The sequence below is a fragment of the Lissotriton vulgaris genome, chromosome 6 (assembly GCF_964263255.1).
Source record: "Lissotriton vulgaris chromosome 6, aLisVul1.2, whole genome shotgun sequence".
In the NCBI taxonomy this organism is placed as follows: Eukaryota; Metazoa; Chordata; class Amphibia; order Caudata; family Salamandridae; genus Lissotriton; species Lissotriton vulgaris.
Window position 1 is genome coordinate 792,716,151 of NC_141694.1, and position 23,475 is coordinate 792,739,625.

The 23,475-nt window shown below is 45.2% G+C and overlaps 1 protein-coding gene across 1 annotated transcript in view; it reads right to left on the bottom strand.

The window, feature by feature from the left end:
- Window positions 1–3,255: 3,255 nt before the first annotated feature.
- The window catches only part of LAMA4 (laminin subunit alpha 4), a 583,946-nt gene continuing 563,726 nt past the window's right edge, over window positions 3,256–23,475 (bottom strand). The window contains exons 37-40 of the mRNA XM_086926829.1: window positions 21,380–21,510; window positions 20,617–20,710; window positions 16,612–16,731; window positions 3,256–3,886 (exon numbers count right to left, since the gene is read on the bottom strand). Of these exons, the coding sequence (XP_086782955.1) occupies window positions 3,741–3,886; window positions 16,612–16,731; window positions 20,617–20,710; window positions 21,380–21,510 (491 nt within the window). The 3' untranslated portion in view covers window positions 3,256–3,740. The remainder of the gene's footprint in view (window positions 3,887–16,611; window positions 16,732–20,616; window positions 20,711–21,379; window positions 21,511–23,475) is intronic.

Sequence of the window (23,475 nt, forward strand, 5' to 3'; positions counted from 1 at the left end):
TCTGTTGGCAGTTTGGGTAGCACTTTGACAGCAACTTCATCTGTTACAATGCCATCATGTCTTTTACAGAGTACATTTTGCAAGAAAAATATCTTGCTATTCTTCTTCAGAATGGCTTGAATTCTAAAATCGAGCCAGTCTGCACCAGCCCATCTCTGCTGTTAGAATTGAGCTCTTGCGTCTTCTGGCACTGAGAAAGGAACCATGTAGAGATGGCGCTTTGAAGAGCCACAGCAATCATTCGGACCATTCCATTTATATCAATTGTATCTATTCCCCCATAATACCCTCACAGGTCTAGGCCAAGGAGAGGAGCAATACACGGTCCAACATGGGCAATTGTTCCTAAACGTTCCAAGTGATCATTCGCTCCACAACAATACAACTAGATTCTTTAGAGGTCTCGCCAAAAACATAGAATTGGCTTATACCCAATTGGCACAATTAATTTACATGTCAGTAAAAGTGGCACTACCTGTGCCCTGGGCCTGTAAATTAAAATGCTACTAGTGGGTCTGCAGCATGGATTATGCCATCCACTTAAGTAGAACTTTAAACATGTCTCAGGTCTGCCATTTCAGTCTGTGTGTGCAGTTTTAAAGTCGACCTTGCAACATAAATGTCGAATGTTGTAAAATATGAATAGCTGTTTTAATTTTATTGCTACCCGTGACAAAGGACTGTTGAGCCCAAAATGCATTGGTTAATGTGAATAAAGCTGTCCAGGATGAATTAAGTGTTCCTACATGTCATAGAAAAAGGCCTGGATAGGCATTTTTTAGCATTCGAAAAGATTGGGAAACATAAAGCCTTTTATGTGAATGGAGCAAGTGACGAGAAATGTATGAAATAAAACATGGATTAAAATTGATTATTTAATTAAAGATTGTGTCTTCTGAATATTTCCTGAATCTGCTGTGCACCTGATGTATAGAGCATAATGACTCTCCACATATCATGAAATCATTAATTCGTGCTGTTGGGGCAGGGCACAAATCCATTCTGTACACGAACATTTTTGCCTAAGAGCATCTTGAATAAACAGATTTTTGAGTATGAAGGTGTGCATTCTGTCCCTTCAATATGGACATTCACTTAATCTTGCCCCTTTGATCGTTTGCACCCAGGATGATAATGCAGATTAAATGATTAAAGAAAAGATCACTAAGCAGCAGTTGGCTATTTGTGCACTATCGCAGTGGTGTGATAAGGAGTCAATGAGGCGGTTTAACTGCCAGGAACAGCATTTAGTTTGTACAGGTACAGATTATTTTTACATTTTTAGGGAAGTCATCACGTTGTGAGTGTTTAGTTTGCACACCCTGGGATTTATTAAGTAACACAGAAGGAGCACCTGGATGATAACGTTTTATTTGTTTTTTTTATGTTTCACAATGTTCAGGAAGATAGGGCATTATAAGTTACAGATGTTTGTGCATTATTCGTCTACATCAAATGTGCATGGATTAAAGTTTGCACAATTGGTCATGATTATAGCTTATGCTTTATGTCAAATGTTGTAAAATATTATTAGTGGTTTTCATTTTATAGCTACCCCTTATGAAGGGCTGTTCAGCCCCAAATGCTTTGGGTTAATGCACATAAATCTACCCAGGATTCATTATGTATTCTTACGTGCCATAGAAGAAAGCCTGGATAGGCATTTCTTTAGCATTTGAAAAAATTGGGAAACATGACGCCTTTTATGTAAATGGAGAAAGTTACGAGAAACTTCTGAAATGTAACATGGTTTAAAATGGATTAAAATTGAATATTTAATTAAAGATGGAGTCTTCTGAATATTTCCTGAATCTGCCGTGCAACTGGTGGATAGAGCATAATGACGCTTCACATGTCATGAAAATAAACCTTTCACCAGGCCTCAAAAGTTACTGTTCAATACATATATGCCACCTCAAAGGTAGCCCCTGGACAACGCAGAGAGCAGGGTGCAGCGTATTCAGAAAGTAGGACATGTTCTTTTAAATTTTATATGTCCTTGTAGTAAAAAACTACTACATTCGGTTTTCACCACTGCAAGGCCTGCCTCTTCCATAGGAGAACATTGGAGGTACCTTATTACATTTAATAAGTGATAATTTCCAAATGGGAGCAGGTAATCCGTTCATGTTTGGTGTCTTTTGAAATTGTAATGTGGTGGTCAGATTTTAAATTACGATTTTGAAAATTCCACATTTAGAAAGTTTCCATTTTCCTGGCCTAGCCATTTAGGGCCTGCAGCCTATCTCTGGTCATATTACTAGGAGTAGCTGACAGTTGGGATTTGTGTAGTCCTCCTGGACGGCCACACCTATAGGGAGCTTAGTTGTGCCTGAATGGGCCCTCACTGTCAGGATGGGAGGGCGGAACTGGGCACAGCCCTACTTGCATTTGAATAGGCTGTGTTATGCCTCAACACAAAGGGCTGCATACCCCAGCAGGAAAGATGAGACAGGATGCCTACGTAATTCAAAAAGAAACCTCTAGAAGCGTTTCCCACTTCAATGGAAGGCCCAGATATAAATATTGGACCTCGGACCACTCTTCAGTACACTTCTTAACTTGTGGATACTCTGCTATTAAAATGGGCTGTTGTGCTGCTGAAGTGACTGCCACTCTGCTGCAATGCTGCTCTGAAGGACTAATGCCCTGCTGTGCTGACCTGCTTTCTTCTGCCCTCATGCCTGGGTGAAAAGGACTGGACCTACATATGTTGTACCCAGGACTCCAAAGTGACTCCAAAGGCTATTTGGCTGGCCTCCGACAGGACAGAAGGCACCAGAAACATTGAACCCAGCATCTGGACTCTGCCATCTGTGAGGCTTACCCTGCCAAGGGGTGCTACCCCAGTCCTGGACCCTTGAACGTGGGCCTGAAGGTGCTCTGCCAGCCCATCAGTGGATCCAGCAGTACTGATTCATCTCCTCTGCTGCGCGGCATAAACCTGAACAAAACCGACACATCACCTCAACTGCAAATATTGTCTCAGCGCAAGGACTCCGCATCAACCTTGCAGCCCACATCGGAACAGCTGCTGTGCAAGGTTTCACTTATGCAGGCCCTCGCATCGCAAATCTCTCATCAACAGCAGCTTTATTGACAACAAAAATTCTCACATCATAGCTCTTTGGAGCTGACGTATCACCTCTATTGCGCTTTTATTTCATCTGCTTCTACTTCCGTTGCTGAATAGGATTGTCACCTTAAATATTTTATTTTTGTCAGTATGTTAAGTTGAATAAACGCAATCACCAGTTCAGTAATTCAAGCATCTGCTTTTATTCTTCAATGCACATTAGCAATCATGGTGAAGCAAACAAGAGAGAGAGGCATTAGAATCTTTTGGGTTTGAAAGTTGTACCACTAAATTTTAACACAGTATTTTAAAAGATTTACATTTGTTGTTGCTGTGACAGTGACTGGAGTAAAATGAAAAAATGTTTAATTATGTGGTGCAATCAAGCTGACCAACAGTAAATGTTAAATGTCCACAGCATATGGAGTGCAATGCAGAAACAAAATTGTATTCGAAAACATATTGGATTTCTTTTTGTGTTTGCAAATTGCAAGTGCATGAGTCCTGGTGACTGCTCTAAAGAGAGACTGCTCAGCGTGAGACGGTCATGCATATGACATGAGTGTTAGCGTTCAGGCATGTCCATATGAGATGACTTTGTTTTGTTATTTGCAGTGATCCTGAAGAAGATCTCAGCATTGACCACAATGATTATGACTCCACTTCAGGCTGCCGGGCAGGAATTGATGCTCACTGCTCCATTGACGAGAGCTGCTTTGCTGAAGAGCACTGCTTTACCATCAATGAAAAAGTTGCGTACGCAGCCTGTGAAGGAGCCACGGGTTGTTAGGGTTGATGCTAACATTGACTCTAATGGGTACAGAAGAAAAGAAAAAAAGTTTGTTAGAGTCATTTTAGTTGCCTACAGCAAACTAATTACATTTGTAACCCACTCGGAATGCCTTTCTCGTCCAAATGATGAAAAATACACATCACTAAAGTTAATTTCCTTTTACACTATATGTATTGCATATATATATATATATATATATATATATATATATATATATATATATATATATATATATATATATATATATATATATATATATATATATATATATATATATATATATATATATATATATATATATCCCACACTTTAAAAGATATCTGTTGCACTTAAATTGACAAACAAAAATTAAGTTGTACGTAATTACTCTTCATAGTAGATATTGCCAAAATATTTCAGCAGCAGCTGGAAAAATACTTTTATTTCTGTCAAGGTTTGTCAATTAATTTCTGAAACCAGGAAGAAGGAAATGATCCTACTGTGTTCTGAAGTATTGCTCCAACAATTGAATGTTCTATAGGACAAATAATGAAGCATGCTCCCTTTTATTGCTGTTTACTTCTGCATGCATGTGCAGCCAAACTTGTCTATTGTGAGTGTTAGCCGAATACTCCACAAATTGGGCAAAGCTCGTGTTTAAGTGATATAATTTATGTACAATATACTGTACTGCATTAAGCAATCAAAAGATAGGCCAACAATCTTGTCAGGTCTATTTTGATGAATTCTCAGAGTAGCATGAACTCTCCAGAGCTGAGCACATCAGTTGTTTGCAAAATAACTCATAGACGTTACATAAAAAACAAGAAAGACTTACATGAAATTGAGATTATCATAAGGTGGAATCAAGAACAAGAGATGACAAACAGCATTGTGATGAGTTTAGAGTGTTAGAACATAATATAATGAGGTATCTGGAGGTAAGGTCCTATTACATTATGAGCACTTTAAGCTGCAAGCCGTTACAGGCATGTCATCAAGCAATATCATAAAGTAATCAGAACAACACAGGTTTCTGCATGGTAGACGGCTATAACTATGGGAATTATTGTTTCATACAAATGTGTACTTAAGTGACAGGATTTGAAATGTAATCATTAGAAGCATGAATTTACTACTTTTGTTCGATAACATGATCTGCCCCAGCAACATCAATGGTGTATATATAGTTTGGATAACACAGACTATTCAGTTCAGGATATACTGTACTAACATTCTCATCTGTTTTTATTTCTTTCTGTTACAGTGAGTCTTCTATGAGAACCTGAATTTTATACATCTGGGGGCATTTGACCACAATTTCACTGTGCATATTTTCAAAGGTTAGCACCGGTGGCACTTTGCTCAATCCACTTCTATGGCATGGTGGGAGAATGCAGTGCTCCCCTTTTTAGCCCACAGGCCTCTTTGTCTTCTGATGCCCTCCACATTCCCCCATCCTGTAACCCACATGGACTCTACTCACATTTACCACCTTATGAGAAAAGGTGGTAAATTGGAGCAGAACTATCCTCAGAATCAGGGATCAGCACATACATTTGGACCTGGTAACCCTGGAACTTCATGGTAATTCCACATTTTGGGGACACAAATTCATAATTGCATGGTGCAGAGGTGCCAGTTATTACGAATCAGGTCATTTTGGCACCCCTCACCCTGGAACCCATAATCTTCCCCTAAATCATTAGGTTAGTGTCATTTTTGTGCATTTAGTCAATTGATTTGAATCAAATCATGCTTAACCTTCACCTGTGTTATGTAGTTATGTAAACGATGTTGTAAATGCCCTGTCTTTTCAATCATGTTTACTATAGCTACACCTTTTAGACTTATTTCTTGGTTGATGGTGTCAGTGTTGTTTACACAACAAACATGACATTGTATAAACACCTATTAACATAACATAACAAATATGGATACCTTTGTTAAAATAAGTTACTAAATGTAAGTCTTGAGATTTAGTATTGAATCCAGTCTATGTCATTGAAGTAGGTCATGGAGGGCGGCAGGTAGGTCATGATGGTCTGTCATGGAAAAGTGCTGTTCACAGAATTAAATTCTGTGGTCTGTGCAACTTTGCCACATTCAGCAGTGGTGAGGCCAATAGGCAACGAATCCTGTGTTCATATTCAACCCACAGAAAATAGAGCATTTTACGAGAGGATGTCCTAGAGGGACATTTGCTGAGGGCAAAAGGCACGCTGAAGATTGAAATATAAATTTCCTCCACACTTTGTCATGATATCTAAGAAATGCTCAGATAAACATTCTGGAACACAGTTTAGTAGGGGACTACAGTTTTACCTACTTATATGACACACTTTGATTCCATTGTTAGTTTTGTTTTCCACTACACATATTGTTCAGCAATGTATCCAGAATTTTTGTCATCTCTTTGTTTTTAAATGCCTCAGAAAATTAAAAAAAACTGAATCAGCCTGCACTTCATCAGCTATACAGGCCCATTGCATTTTTGTACTGAACAGATACTTAAATAAATGTTTAAATACGTTAATACTTTGATCGTACACCTTAGCATTACAGCTTGCTATTGAGTATTTCCCAAAAGACATACATTTGGTTTTTGAGGCACTGATTATCAGTTTTGTTTTTCACTGTGCAGTAGTCAGCAAAGGCAAAGTGCTAGAGTTTTTTCTCGATTTGACAAAAAGTACAAAATTGCCATGAAAAAAACACAAGAAAGACATGCATTTATCACCCACATAATCAACATCATCTACCATTTTCAAAAGATGGGGGTTCACAAATAAACAAAGTGATCAAAGCTGGAGCCAGAAACCCTATTCATGCCTTACGGCTTGGTGAATGCCAAAATAATCTACTGATTCTTTGTTGACCTAAAAGGGAACTCTAGCATCATTGTTTTTATGGACTTGCATCAAATGTTTTACCGAGCTGGAGACAGACCTTCAACTTTTAGAGACATCCACTACACTCACTGAGCTCAAGTTGGGTGTTTCCTTTTGAAATTCAAATAAATAAAGACCCACACAACTTGGGAGTTTTTTTCCCAGGGTTTGTGGGTCAATATTTACATTTTTCTGTTGATCACTGCTGGGTTTTCCATGGTGGTGATGGTTAGAAGAAAAAAACAACAGACTCTAGCCCTAAATAGGCTGTGTAGTTACTGACATTGACAGCCAGCACTTTGCACGCCGTGAGAGTAAGCTTTCCATTAACAGAGTCAATGGAAAGCTATCAGTCCACCCTACTCTAAATAGGAACAGTGGACGAGAATTTGGAGGAGAGGTATTCTGTCCACAAAACTGTCAATCAGGCCCGTTGGGATTAGAAGGTTTATGGTGAATGAGTGTTCAAAATTCGATTCTAATGTACCCATACTTCATTTGTTTTTAGCAAGAATTTCCCTAAGATGACATTCAGAAGCGACCATGGCTGGGCACTTCCCAATCAGCTCAATTACCTTCCTATTAAACTGATATCATCTGCTACTGTCGAGGTTTCTCTCTGGGAAGACTCTGGTTTCCAAAAGGGCATTAAAAGGACAACATAAGTATGGAGCACAAAGTAGCAAATCATGTTTCAAAGATCACACGTGTTCAGATGGGTCCCAGTGTTTTACTTGAGGACTAGTTCCTGATTTTTTTAAATATGTTTATTGTTTTTATATAACCATAACACGAGACTCATACAATTTTCCTGTCTTCTCAGGAATGCTTCAAATACTAATATCCCTGCCCAGTACATACATCAATAAAGTATTATACAGTTCACATGGCATTTGCATTGTTTGTTTTGTTATCCCATAGCCCACCAAATTCAGGACACTCATCGATCCGTCATAGCATAATATACGGCATATAATATGAACAACGCGCTTATAACTCTACTCCTTAGTCTGTGACTCTGATAGAGCAGCCTCTTGCACCTCACTCCCATCGCCCATCTCATCTGCACCTCTGTTCTCCACAAATGTTTTGTACAGCACCCAAAAAATGTTTGGTCTATTATGTGGAGGCTGTAAGGCACTATAGTTTTCAGTTTGGGTACTACAGTATAACATGTCTCTTGGCCACTGCGCCATTGTAGGGAGAGGTCCTCGCGACCAGCATATTGACACACATCTTTTTGCCAACAGCAGGTCCATATCTATCAGCCTACGTGTCACTTTAGGAAGAGCCCTGGAGTACCCAAGTAATGCTAGCATCAGCTCTGGCGCCAGCGACAGTTCCGTAACTTGGTACAGCTCCGCAAAGACCTGTCCCCAGAAATGAGCTATCCCAAAACACATCCAAGCTAAGTGGAAAAAATCAGCCGTCTGGGCATTGCACCCATCACATGTAGACTCCTTTCTCAAGCCATATCTGTGCAGACGCTCCGGGGTGTAGTAAACCCTGTTCAGGAATTTAAAATGTATTAGTCTATGTCTCCCGTTGAGGGATATGCGCTTTGTGTTCACGCAACAATATGACCATATTTCGTCTGTAATGTCACATTGTAGGTCTCGCTGCCAGGCTAATCTTGCTTTAGTGTAACTGTGTTTTCTATTAGACATCGAGACTTGTTAAATTCTGGTTATCATCTTCGTGGGTGTCTGTGATTTGATGAGATTGGTCAAAGCCGGCCAGTCAGGGGGCTCGGCCATATCCTCCCCAAGAATCTCTCTAAGTGCATGTCTAACTCTGTGGAACTGAAATTGTGCAAGAAGAGTCGGTGTTTCCTCAGTCCCAACAATGTCTCCCCAACTCTTAGTCACTCCATCTGCAAAGAGGTCACCTATAAGTTTCGCTCCAAGTACCCTTAGTGCCATCACCACCCCTTTATCCGTACATGGCGGTAGCCATTCACACCATTAAAGTCTGGCAGCTGGGGAGTACATATTCGCTCCAGCCTGTAGCTGCAATAAATGTTGCCAAGTATGTATTACTGTATTTAGTGAGTCTAGAATCCCAGTGCTTCTATCAGAAGGTGAAAACAACAAAGCCTGAAGGGGTTTAGGGACAGCCACTACTGTTTCAATATGGATATGAGGTATGTCAAATGGACCATGTATCCATTGGTATGCCTGTGCGCCCTGTGCAGCTCTATAATATAAGTCCAAGTCAGGCGCACCCAATCCTCCCATTGAGCTTGGGAGGGTAACTATCTGCCAGCTGGCGCATGCTTGTTTCCCTGCCCATGCAAGATGTATCATGAGGGACTGGAGTCTGAGAAAAAACACTTGCTGTAGCACCATGGGAATATTCGTGAAAAGGAAAAGAAAACGTAGTAAGATAATCATTTTCATAATAGACACTCTGCCCAGCAGGGACAATGGGAGCTGGACCCACCTAGCAATGTCTTCTTCAAGTTTGTTAATTGCCACACCATAACATTCCCTAAACACCACTTCCGAGTTTGTGTGTATCTTTACTCCCAAATACCTCACTGCATCTGTGGACCATTGCAGTGGATAGTCGGGTCCAATAGACTTTGTGGCCGGAGTTAGAGGAAACATAATGGACTTATTCCATAACATGTAAACACAACATGGTACCAAGGAGTACCACCGTGCGCAGTACTGGGGACAGGTAAGTATCCGTATGGCGGACGTACCGTAAGGTATCGTCCACATAGGTGGAAACAATCAGCTCATAGCCGGGGAACTGTATGCCTCTGTGATTGTGATACTCTCGAAGCGCACAGGCCAAGGGTTCAGATGCTAGAGCGTATGAAATGAGGGATAGGGGGCAGACCTGTTTTGTACCTCTAGAGATTGGGATAATACGGGCTGCAGGGGAATAATACAGCACCCCAAGCAACTGTATAGAAAACGTCCGACTCCCATCTTAAGGAGAACTTGTCCTAAAAAGGGCCATTTGACCCAGCCGAATGCCTTTTCCATATCTAAAAAAAAATGCTATAGCAGGTATCTCCGACCTAGTATGTTTTATGGTAGTGAATACCGTTCGAGGGTTATACGCCAGATTCCTGGCCATTACAAAACCGGCTTGTTCCAATGCTACTAAGGTAGGCACCAGTGGGATTAGTCTGTTCATGAGTATTTTCGCAAAAAAGTTTGTATCCACGTTCATCAGGGATAGGGGTCGATACGATGCACAGCTGTTCGGAGGTTTACTCGGTTTAAGATCGCAACTATAATTGCTTCCCTCATAGAGGGTGGCATTGTACCAGTAACACACATATCCTCATATAGTGTGAGCAACTGCGGCAACAGTAACTCAAGAAATGCCTTATAAAAGGCAACTGATAGGCCATCCCCTACTGGTGCACTCCCCAGTCTCATATTCGATATTGCAAGTAATATTTCTTCCCGGTCAATGGGTTGCATCAAAAATTTGCGGTGAGTGTTAGTTAGTCATGGTAACTTAATATGGCCCAGGTAGTGAAGTATGTGCTTTTCTGTACTATCACCTCGAGAGGCATATAAATCCGAGTAATATTGTCGGAATTGCTCCACTACTACCGTCTCAGTAATTAAAGTGTCCCCATCTGTAGTTGTGAGTTCCGGGACTACAGACTTGTCTTTCCGTTGTTTGAGTAGTTGCACAAGTACCGCCCCAGGGCATTCCCCCTGCCCATAGACCCGAGCAGTAGTGTATTTGCCCAAGTGTTTAATCTCCGGATCGGCCTCTATATGATACTCTTCTAAGCTCAGTTCAATCTCTTGAGTGATCTCCTCATTAGGCAGAGTCAACAAAGCCTTTTCCAAGGGCACTCATTTTTGTTCTAGAGATGCAAGCCGGTTCCGAATCGACTTAAGAACACCTGCATGCTTAGATATAGCTACGCCTCGTATGTAGACTTTAAATGTGTCCCACACAGTTTGAAAGGAGTCAACTGAACCCACATTCTTTCCAAAAAATATTTCAATAGCCTCAGCCATTTCTTCTTTGAAAAATGTGTCCAGCAAGGAATAAGGCGGAAACCTCCAGGTAAAGGGGGGTATACGTGCCTTAGGAGCCTCAAATACCTGTAAGAGTGGGGATTGATCAGAATATGTGCGGGGAAGGATCTTACATGCATTAATATTTGTGAAAAATTGCCTATCCACAAAGTAATACTCAATTCTAGTATGTAGATCATAATATGCAGAGTAGTGCGTGTATCCCCCTTGCGTCGGATGTCGCTGACCCCAGACATTGCACAGATCAAAGCGCACAAGTCCGCTATCCATAGCTCTAACCGACGCTGATATTCATCTCTCCTTTCCCCCTGGTCTGTCCAATGTCAGGTCCCTGACAAAATTAAAATCACCACTACATAGAAGTCATCCACCCACTTGCAATCCTACCATGTCAGACAACTTTCTATAAAAGTCTGGGGTATCATAGTTTGGGCCATAAACATTAACCAGAAGCAACTCCAGACCCTTCCCTTTGCATCTAGTGATCGCAAACCTGCCCTCCGCGTCCGTCACCAAAGGCTCCAGTTTAAGCGGCCTTTTAGGGTTCACCATGTCATAACACCTCTTGCGTGTGTAGTAAAACCAGCCGCATGGATGTTGCCCTGCAGTCCACTAGTGCGCAGTATAGGACTGTCTAGTGGGAGGTGCGTTTCCTGCAGAAGTGCGATGTCAATATCATGAGTATTCAAGAATCTCAAAATCTTACGCACTTTCCTGTGGTCATTAAGGCCACGTACATTCCATGTAAGGGTACTAACAGTGTCAAGACCAGCGACTCTATAGGATCTATCCGCACCTGCCATGGGGTTGTTCTATATACAGTTGCCTTACCGCATGCATTGATATTCTAGTATGCGTGCAGCACACATATACATAATGTGCGAAAGTTTAAAAAACAATCAATGTGAGTCTCAGTACCATCCCTCCCTGTCACAGCTAGACTGTAAGTTTAGATAGAGTAAACGTGCGGGACTACATATCCTAGAGTGCTTGTGGGCTAGTCCTACCTTTCTTTCTCCCGTTTCCCTATCTACACTCCTTTCTCCTTTCCGCGGGTGCTTGTCACCTGATTCCTGTTCCCGGACAGTCAAGGAGAGAGAGCTCCCCGTGTTGCCCCCGTCGCGGGTTTTGTGGATTACTACAGCCTTTGTACTTGCTTTGAACTAACACGCATTTTGTTGGAGCATATTTGCGTGTTGTAGCCTTTGGTATTAGCCTTTCACCTGGTAATTGGCCGTCAGAGTGCGAGCGCGGCGGCTGCCGGGTCTGCATTTCTTTTCTGGTTGTTTCATTAAGGCAAACTACGCTGCAGTAAAGCTGTCGGATACGCCGTTTTGGATTCTTCAAGGCAAAGTCCGAGGGGGGCTATTGTCAGGACAAGGATTGGGAGAATTGTAGCTTCTGACGGAGTCAAAAGCTGGACGTTCCTAAGTGCGTGTTTTGGCGCTGATTGAAACCTTCACGGATTATTTCCACAGCCATTGAGGAGCTGCCGAGAGAAATGGATGGCTTTAATCCTCATCTCTAAAAGAAATACTGAAACCTTCAACTAGCTAAGTACAATTGTTGCAACGTTGTTGTGCTGAGTCAGTTGCAGAACTATTGCATCATCACAAACTCTATAAGAAGCCAACCAACACTGCTTTCATTTCTTTATTTTATTTTTTCTCTTTTTACCATTTTTGCTTGAAGCGATTGTGGTAGTGTGTTAATGTAAGTGTAGAGATATACTTATAAAGGGAATATAGTTCCTAGACATAGGGAAGGGGAGGTTCCACTCACCGTTTGTTTTATTTTGTCTCATATACAGGAACCTGAGGGCAAGTATAGAAGTGAAGATTCCAACTTCTGCTGCATGCCATTCATTGATTTCCTTGCCACATCTTTATTGTTTCTTTTGTCCCTTTTCACCCTTCCCCCGGCGGTGGTATATTCCTGGGGAGTTCAATTATAGACTCTCAGGGACTACCATTGAAGGGGTAGAGGTAACCTAGCATCACTCCTGTTGTATCCGGCTGCAAGGTTAGTTATAACCTTCATTCCTTGACACTCCCCCCACCCACGCCAAGCTATGCCCGACTGTGCATTGGCGGAATCCCTCTTCAAACCCCCTGATTATCATAACAAATTCACATCAAACAACTCTGTGATTGTAATTACAGAAGTGATACACAAAGCGTGGAACACACACGTTCGTGGATGTTGCCTGTCCTTGTAGTGAGTAATCTACTATAAGGCTAACGTTAATTACTGTCCGCCATCCAAGCCAATAGCAGCGTAAAGCGTGCTAAGACTCACATCAGCCAATCCCCAACCCTACTCGAGTTGCATAACACATGTCCCAGGGCCATCTATACATTCAAACCTCATCTTGCATGGAACCCCAACCGCCCCACTTAACCAGCAAATCCTCTTGCGTCACTCGGAGCCAGTCTTGCAGCAGTTCATGCTACCAAAATCTTATCTGTTAGCAAGAAGGAGCTTCTCGTTTGTCCTGTTCATCCAAGCTGTTTCCCGTCGCACCCTCCACTCCAGCGTGCTCTGGACTCTGCCGATGTTCTTTTGCCCACTCTCTCAGAGCTTTCTGTAGCGCTTTGGGATCAGTGAAGATCCTGGAGTGACCCTGTTGGTTGACTCGCAGCCTCGCCGGGTATAACATTGCATAGTCCAAATTCTGGTCACGCAGTTGTTTTTTCAGTGGTGCAAATTGTTTGCGGGCTTCTTGCACTCGGGTTGTGATGTCAATTTAGAGCAAGATCGCCGAAACCTCATACTGCAAAGATTTTTTCTCTCTTGCAAGTCTCAAAGCGGTGTCCCGATCTCTATAGTTCAGGAGCTTCGCGACGACGGGTCGTGGTGCAGCACCCGGGGAAGGTCGAGGGCCAATCGAGCGGTGGGCTCTTTCCACCACAAACATATGAGAGAATTGCTCAGGGCCCAACAATGTATGCAGTAGTTTTTCCACAAAAAGCTCCATATTCCCAACCTGCGTGAATCTGGCAGGCCCGTGATGTGTATATGCATCTCCGGGAACGGGCCTCAAGGTCCTCTGCTTTATCCTGTAGTGTTTGCAGCGCTGTGGTAATCTGTTTCTGCCTATATTATCCAGTTCTGTCTGTGACTCTTTTACTTCAGTTACTCTGCGCTCCGCCATATCTATCCTCTCCACTTGCTTGTCAATTCTCTGTCATCCTATCCATCCGATACGATAGGGAATCAAATTCAGAGTAGTTGGCAGATAGACTTGCTTGAGGGCTTGTCTGCATGGTAGAGAGCATGGCCCGGATATCGCCTTCCACCTGCTCCGAACTTTTCTCTGTTGCCTCATGATCCCCTTCCGGGGTGTCGTCCCTGGTCTTGTTCTTCTTCCGAAGGTGAGCCGTGGCTGGTTCTTGTCAACCCTCTCCATAGCAGAGGCCTGAAGTGTATAGGCACAGTAAATCTTGGCTTTCAGCAAGCGCGGTTCAGCAAGGCTCCCCCCTGCTAGGAGTAGAACTGTCGAATAGGGCCCAGGACTTCGGAGTAGCAGCATGTCATTTCTGTTTTTGGGAGGTTTTTTTTTCTAGCTGCAGGTGCGTGAAAGGTCCACCCCGCCGCAGTCCAGCGTCAAGGTTCTCGCCTCCACAGCCCGTTAGTGACAGTTCAGCACAATTTGGATCCCCCCGCGTGTCGGGATCTATGTTGTGGCACCTCACGTTGAGTAGTTACGCACGGTATGCTTCAGCCCTCGTCTATCCCGGACTCCAGGCTGCCCGTTGCGTTTTTAGCAAACCATGTCCCAACCGGAGAGAAAGGCCGCCAAAGCAGTGCTCTCCACCAACTATGCGAGGGCTTTCGATTTAGCAGGCAAGTCAGGAAGTCTCATAGGTCACTATTAGGCCTTAATGTGGGTAATGTCCCAGCGCCAGCTGCAGCAGTGGCGTAGCGGTTCGCTCTCTCTTTCCACAGAGGTAGGGGCGTCTTAAGGGTCACGCACAGCCAGCGGGGGCGTATCACAGCAACCACTAACCGTTCAAGGGCAGCGTCCCGGTTTCAATCTGGAGGCCTCCGCAGTGCGGCCAGGCCCCCGCTTCACGTCCGGCCCAGAATGTGAGGAGATGCCAGGAAACTTCCAGGAGTGGTACTGTAGGTCACCCGTTGCTCGGTATCAGCGCCGCATCAAGGCAATAAATGCTAATAGGCCTTGTGCAGCCACAGGAAGTAGCATCAACCGCAAGTCCATCTCTCCGGCAACACAGCTCCGGATCTGCATCTGCAGGCGAGTGCTCTCCTCCAGCCGGGGTCACAGGCCCTGGAGCGTAGTCCTCAGCCGCGCAGTCGGCACTGTGTAACTGCAGTCTCCGGGCACCCCCGAAGTTGAAAATACCCCCTATGTGCGCCGACGGTCTTCCGACACACAGGATAGAGAGCGTGCTGTAGCTGGCACTGCTCTAACGCAGGATTCGTGTTGAATTATTGGATGGAATTATGGAGCTCAAAGCCTAGGCGACCATCTTCGTTGCAGGCAAGCTCAGCCCGACTAGTTCCTGGTTAGTAAAGAGAATCACATAAAGTAACACCTCTCTTGTGTCACTGAATGGGGGCAAGTATAGTTTGATTCATATTTATAAATGGAACTAAAATGCTGGGTCCAAATTGATTCTGGGATATTGCTTGCATAGACAATTATTTCTGATACATGACTCATTGTTATAACCAGACTTATCCGATAAGTTGCAAGGGACATGACTGACTGATATTCAGAAGTTCAACGTTATTTGACAAAATGCAGGACTGTTCATCCCATTAGTAGTTTTAATAATAATTAAAAAGTTCTGTATATCTCTGAACACCACTGTGATTCTTCAAAGAACACAAATGCTAAGGTCACCTTCACCTTTCTTTCCCAGATGAAAATACAATAACCTGAAGGGACAGTGCATTTAGAATGGATAGCTTAGTATTTACTTTTCACACTATGAGCTTAATTTAGAGTTCGGCGAGTGGGTTACTCCGTCACGACGGATATCCCTTCCGCAATACCAGTCGTGGCTTCTCGAGGGAGTGCTGCGGGGCGATAGGGCCGGCAGGGAGGGGCAGGGTGGGGGGTAGTAAACTCCGGCATACGGCTGAACCGAGTTAAGTACATAAATAAATAAAAACAAATTACATTGCGTGCGCTGCACTGCCGAATGAGTTGCAGCGCGCGCAATGTAATTTGTTTTATTTATTTCTTTATTTATGTACTTTGTTCGGCCTTATGCCGGAGTTTACAACCCCCCGACCCTGCCCCTCCCCTGCCCCACCCCACCGCCCCGTAGCACTCCCTCGAGGAGCCGCGACTGCGCAATTCTACAAGTACTATAAGATATATTAGAACATTGAAATGTTGAGCACTGCTCCGAGCTTTTAATGGCTGGTAGAAGCCGGGATCATTCCAATGATATTGTTCACAGCTGTTGCTGCGAACAATGGACTTATGGAGGCTGAGGGGATTTCAACCCCCTCAGACTCCGTGAGGCCTTTGTTTTTACAAATTAGACCAGTCTGCCATCTAAAGGGCGGAATGTTGTAATAGCTTTAGAGCCCTCCGTAGTGGGCTTTCCCGGTGATTACTGGTCCGCTCCCATGTTAAAGGCCCTTTCCAAAACGCTGGAGCGGGCCTTTAATGGCTGGTAGAGCCTGCTACATCTGGCTCTAAGGCTATAATGTACTTGTATAACGCGAAGGCATATCGTTCACATTGTTATAGAGTAACCCAACCGTCAAAACTCCAAATCGGACATTATAGCTCCAACCAGACATCATTAGAGATACGTACATATGCACTGTCTCATGCTATTACACTTATTTGAAGTGTGGAGAAAAACCTACCCGGTACACCACCAACAAAAACAGGCGCCTTCAAGTCTTCTGCTTTAGAATCCAGTGAAGCCACTGCCTGGTTTATTTCAGAGTCCACATCCAGCTGAAGCATTTTAGAGTTTCTGATAACTAAAATTCAATAAAAAAAGTAAGATGAAGGTGGGTGTTGCATCATTGGGTGCATAAAAAAGTGCAAATGAGAGAAGGGCTTTACTGGTTTCTCTGTCCTATTCATGATGAAGGTGTCTAAACAGACACTAAAATGTGTAGGAGTCTGTTACCGGGTTAGAAGGGAGCCATTTATCAAATGTATGTATGGATGTATGTACTATATATAGGAGGAGTATATTAGTCAACCACACACTTAAAAAAGATGTAATCTTTAAAACTATATTCATATTGGTATTTATTTCATTCTTTAGAAATGCTGTACAGGTCTTGCAGTAACTTGTGACAGAGACTATTAGTGGTACATGAGTAGAAAGGTGCAGTTGATGGTGTGTTGATGAAGTGTTGACAGAACATAACCAAATGAATATATTCAGGAAGTTAGGAAAGTTCCCATTTTGCCACTATGAAAGGTGTTTAGATGACTATAACAAGGTGGATGATTGGAAGACTTATGGATCTTAGTGGGGTTATTATTATGGTTAATTGCAGGCAGATCGCCCCCACACCTCCACTCGTCACCGGCTGAGCCTGTGCCCCTGCTGCCAGTTTCTTTTTCCCCCCATCGCCCCGTCATAGCCTTCCCCCGCTGCCTCCCTGCGGCTCCGCCCCCCAGCACACCCATTGGCCTCCCCACTCCCGCCTCCCAGCTGCTCCTCCCTCCCAGGCCTCCTCATATGCAGGCTGAGAAGCGGCCGTGCAGCGGGCGCACCACTGGTGCGCCGGAGACAAGCCCGTCCGTGCCTGGACCGTGCCCAGCACCAGAACCCCTGGACCCCACCACGACGCCAGACTCCAATACGACGCCAACACTCTCCACGCTCTCGACACCGGCCGAGACCACCGCTGCTTCCAGCTGCCCCGAAACGCACCCACGGACCCTTCTCCTGCCACGCCTGCAACTTCACCTGCAACAGAACCACCAAACCTCCAAGGACCGGTCCCAACCACCTCCGCTGCATACTCCTCAACACCCGCTCCACACGCAAACACACCATCGAGCTCTGAGACCTACTCGACACCTCCGCCCCAGACGAGGCCTTCCTGACCAAGACCTGGTGGAAAGAATCCTCTCCACCTGACATCGCCATAGCCATCCCGGACAGCTACAAGATCTCCCGCAGAGACCACACCAACGGAATTGGAGGAGGAATAGCGATTGTCCACAAGTCCACCCTCCAGGTCCACGCCCTCGCAGACAACTCCCTCAACTCCGCCGAACACTTTCACTTCCGGATCCAAACCGACCCCACCACCACCCTCAGAGGAACACTTGTCTACAGACCCCCCGGACCCCGGGCCCTCTTCAGTGACTCCATTGCCGACCTCGCCAGCACCCACGCACTCGCCTCCACGGACTACATCCTCCTCGGGGACCTCAACTTCCATCTCGAGAACAACAACAACGCCAACTACGCCACCCTGATCGCCAACCTCGGCCTCTGACAACTCGTCACCGAACCCACCCATGCCGCCGGCCACACGCTCGACCCCGTCTTCTCCACAAGCACCCACATTGCCTTCAACCACACCACCGAACTCCACTGGAGCGACCACCGCTGCATCCACTTCACCTTCAAGAAACCAACCACGCACCACCGCACCCAACTGCTGCCTCGCCTCTGCTGGAGCAAAGTCACCGAAGACCAGCTGACCTCCACCCTCGCCCAGAACCCACCCACTGACACAGACGCCGCCGCCCGTAACTTCAGACAATGGATCGACGACTGCGCCAACACTCTGGCCCCGCTGAAGAAACCCTCCCAACCACCCCAGAAAGAAAGTCGCCTGGTTCACCGAAGAACTCCAGACCTCCAAACGTACATGCCGGAAGCTGGAGAAGAAATGGCTCTACAACCACACACCAGACAGCCACACAGCCCATAAGGACGCCATCCGCAGACATCACCACCTCATCAGAACAGTCAAGAGATCTTCCTTCATAGCCCGCCTGGACAACAACGCAAACAACAGCAAAGAGCTTTTGAACATTGAGAAGGCACTCTCCAATCCCAGCGCCAACACCAACAACATCCCGCCCTCGCAAGATCTGTGCGACTCACTGGCCACCTTTTTCCATCGCAAGATCACTGACATCCATGACAGATTCAACACCTCGTCCACCCCGACCGCAACAGACCCCACCACGAACGCCACATGCACCAACCAGCTGGCCTCCTGGTCCTACGTCAACGACGACGAAACCCGCAAGGTCATGAACTCCATCCTCTCAGGATTCCTGACAGACCCCTGCCCACACCACGTCTTCAACAAAGCTGACACAACCCTTGCACCCCAACTACGGAAGGTCATCAAAACAGCTACTTTCCCAGAAAGCTGGAAGCACGCCGAAATTGACGCCCTCCTCAAGAAGCCCAAGGCGGACCTCAAGAACTTCTGGCCCATCTCCCTTCTCCCCTTCCCGGCAAAGGTCATAGAGAAAATCGCCAACATGCAGCTGACCCGCCACCTCGAGGATAACAACATCCTAGACCCACCCCAGTCCTGATTCAGACGAAATCACAGCACAGAGACAGCTGTCATCGCAGCCACAGACGACATCAGGCACCAACTAGACAACGGCAAAACTTCAGCCCTCATCCTCCTGGACCTGTCAGCCGCCTTCGACACGGTCTGCCACCGCACACTAAGAACACGCCTCCAAGAAGCCGGAATCCAGAAGAAGGACCTGGACTGGACCACGTCCTTCCTCTCCGGCAGAACCCAGAGAGTCCGCCTCCCACCCTTCTGATCCAAAGCCACTGACATCATCTGCGGCGTACCCCAGGGCTCATCCCTCAGCCCAACCCTGTTCAGCGTCTACATGGCCCCCCTCGCACAAGTGGCCCGCCAGCACAACTTGAACATCATCTCCTACACCCAGCTCATCCTCTCCCTCACCAAGGACCCACACACTGTCAAAACCAACCTCCACGGGGAATGAAGGCTGTCGCCGAGTGGATGAGGAGCAGCCGCCTGAAGCTGAACTCGGACAAAACGGAAGTCCTCATCCTCGGCCCCACCCCCTCCGCCTGGGAAGACTCCAAGTGGCTGACCACACTGGGAACAGCTCCAACACACATGGACCACGCATGCAACCTAGGATTCATCCTCGACTCCTCCCTCTCCATGTCGAAGCAGGTCAATGCCATTTCCTCCTCCTGCTACAACACCCTCTGCATGCTTCGCAGGATCTACAAGTGGATCCTGACCGAAACCAGAAGAACGGTGACCCAAGCCCTCGTCAGCAGCAGGCTGGAAAACGGCAATGCACTCTACGCAGGAATCCCGGCCAAACACCTGCGGCTACTACAACGCATCCAAAACGCCTCCGCCCGACTGATCCTCAATGTCCCCTGCCGCAGCCATATCACCTGCCACCTAAGAGACCTGCACTGGCTCCCTGTCAACAAGAGGATCACCTTCAAACTCCTCACCCATGCACACAAAACACTCCACAACACCGGACCAGCCTACCTGAACAACAGACCCAACTTCTACACCCCTGCCCGCCAGCTCCGCTCCGCCAGCCTCGCCCTGCGCATCCAACGAACAACCTCCGGTGGCAGATCCTTCTCCTTCCTCGCCGCCAAGACCTGGAACACCCTCCCTACCATTCTGCGGCAGACCCAAGACCTGCTCACTTTTAGAAAGCTCCTCAAGACCTGAGTGGGTTATCCTGTGACCCTTAGATGTGATAATGATGAAGGACGTCATTTCATGACCCTATCAAAACACACATCCAAGGGAGCAGACAGAGAGGGATACACATACAAGGAAGCAGGCTGAGTGGGAAGGAACATGCGCTGGTGGGTATGATAGAGGACAGAAGGGATTTTCACTTACCTGTTATTCTGTGCCACCTGCCATCACACAGACTCTGCCTAGGAGTTACAGTGGTGGCAAACTCCTTAGTTCCATCATAAACCATCACAATAACCTTCAAATAAAAAGAACAAATGAATGTCCGCAATTTTACAGTAAAAGTCTTGGTGAAAACACTGCTTTAGTCTAATGTTTAAGACTGAAGATATCAAGCCATTTTGCGGACCTTGCCAGTTGCCCCAGTGTCCTGTTTGCTACTGCTAACATGGCACAAGGGTAGCAGTCAGGTGTCCAGCACTTCGTTTTTTTAAGGCACAATCTCACCTTCACTTGTGCAAAAGAGGAGCAAGAACAAACTTCCCAGACCTTGGGAGGGCTGGGCATATTTGTGTAAAGGAATATGTGCTTTCTTATAAACAATAAAAAATATGTAAGGACATATAAAAAGTAGAAGTAGTGAGAGGAAAAGATTAACAATTTAAAAAAGAAACAGGTGTTTTTCTAAATGTCTCCAGGTGTTCTTAAACACTATGAGGAACTATAGAAAACGACATCATGGTTACAAAAGTAGCATAGTTCAGCACTTCTTGCTCAATGCATAGGAGTTTAATTTTTCATACCTTGGCTGAAAGAGTTTTGGTTAATTGTTTTAAATGTAACCCCTGGACAAAACATTCTGCATTTAAAATTCAAATAACGTGAGAATACTACATACATGAAACCACCCTTTATTAACAGTGATATATCATGCTCAGACTCTAAAGTGCTTCATACAACTTCTTACCTTTCCATAGGTCATATGTATATTCAAGTACTCCCCATTCACCCTCTGAACATGTACTAAAATTCCAGAAATGCTCCTTGGTCGTACTTCAAACTCAAGTTCAAACTCCAAGCCCAAGCTGAGGGAATCATCTGAGGGAGGAATGGATATCAATGTTATCAATAGTGTCTATCAAAACATTTCAACGCATAAACAACTTCATGAACTGACCATTACTTTTTTTTCCTATACAAAAATATATTCAACCTTTATTGGACACGTTACCATATATGTTGAAGAATATGTTGGTTTCATTTTTTGTTTCTGACTATGACTTATGTAAGAGAAGAGCACCAGAGGAACTAGGACAAATGCAGGCTGTGCCAGACTTGTTAAGATCAAGGTGGCAGAACAAAGACCACCAACTCCTTGAGTTTGTTGAAACGTACCATCTGATTTGATTTGATTGATTGATTTGATTTAAAAATGTATAAAGCGCATGAATGCCCTAAGGCGTCTTGGCGCTAAATCAGTTGAATTGAGTCTAGGACTGACAAGGGTGGGAGTCGAACTATGCTGATTTTTAAGGTTTTTCCAGACAATAGCAGTGATGGGCTATTTTTTATTGGTTCCTGGTATCTGGTTCCCAGTCTTAGCTGTATGCAGCAGAAAGCTTCTCCCACCCCAATCTTAGTTGGTTGAATCTGGGAGTCTTGATTAGCTTTGCACTGCTTGATCTGAGTATCCTTGGCGGATCGTACTGTTTCAGGTTGGTTTTCAAAAATTGTGAGCCTATCCCCTGTAGAGCCTTATATGCCATGCAGGCTGACTTGAATTTAACTCTTTTCTCCATCGGGAGCCAGTGGAGACTTCTTAGTCTGTGGGCTACCGGCTCGAACCTAGGGATGTCTAGCACTAGTCTGGCTGCAGCGTTTTGGAGACGCTGGAGTTTTAGCAGTAGTTGTTTTTGAAGCCCTGCGTACAAAGCATTCCCGTAATCCATCCTGGAAAGCGCCAGCATAGTTACTAGGGTTTTGCAGGTTTCTACTGGGATAAAAGGAAAGAGCTTTTTTATCAGCTTCAGGGTGTGCCACACAGAGGAGGAGAGTTTGTTAATCTGAATTGAAATGTTCATTTGGAATCAAATACGAACCCCAAATTCCTGACTTTGTCCACTGGTGACAGACAGCTGCCTAGGCTGGCAGGCCACCACTTATGTGACCAAATGCTGGGCTCCGCCCCTGCAGCATGACCTCTGATTTATCCCCTTTCAGTTTTAGACAGTTTAGTTGCATCCAGCGGCTGACTTGTTACATACAATGCCTAAATCTGTCTGTTGTCTCGTCTGTGTTGTTAGAGATGGACACCACTATTTGGGTGTCATCAGCGTATGACACGGGGAGAAATCCACAGTTTCTAATGATAGTTGCTAATGGGGCAACATATATTAAAGAGGGTGGGACTTGGGGATGAGCCCTGTGGCACCCCCCCAGGGGGATTTAAAGGATTTAGATGTGTAGTCCCCAAACTTGACAGTGAAGGGTCTCTCCCCCAAAAATGAAGCCAGCAGTGCGAGTGCTGACTTATGCACTCCCATTTCTCCTAGACGGGCCAGGAGTATGTCATGATTGATGGTGTCAAAGGCTCCCGATAGATCTAAAAGAGCCAAGGCAGCCTTCCCAACTGCATCCAGTACACTCCTGAGCTCCTCCGTCGCCATGATCAGAGCGGTTTCAGTCCCATGTTCCTCCCTGAACACATACTGCGATTCATCGAAAGCATGGGAGGACCTAATAAACCCAGTAAGCTGTGTATTCAGGAGCTTTTCCAGTATTTGTGCCGGAAATGGTATTCTTGAGATTGGCCTATAATTTGCAGGGTCTAACGGGTCCAGATTAGGCTTTTTCAGTAGCGGCAGAACAGATGCAGTTTTCCACGCATCCGGGAAACAATTGGCCTAACAGGCGCAGATGTTTTAAGTAGCACTAGAGCTGTCTGGTGATGAAGGGGTTTTCTCTGATATTGGAGTAGGAAGTTACAACCAGTGTCATGGATCCTAACATGATCAGTGTTTTTTTCTGTAAAATGTGTTCTGCATACTCCTGATATTGTCTTGT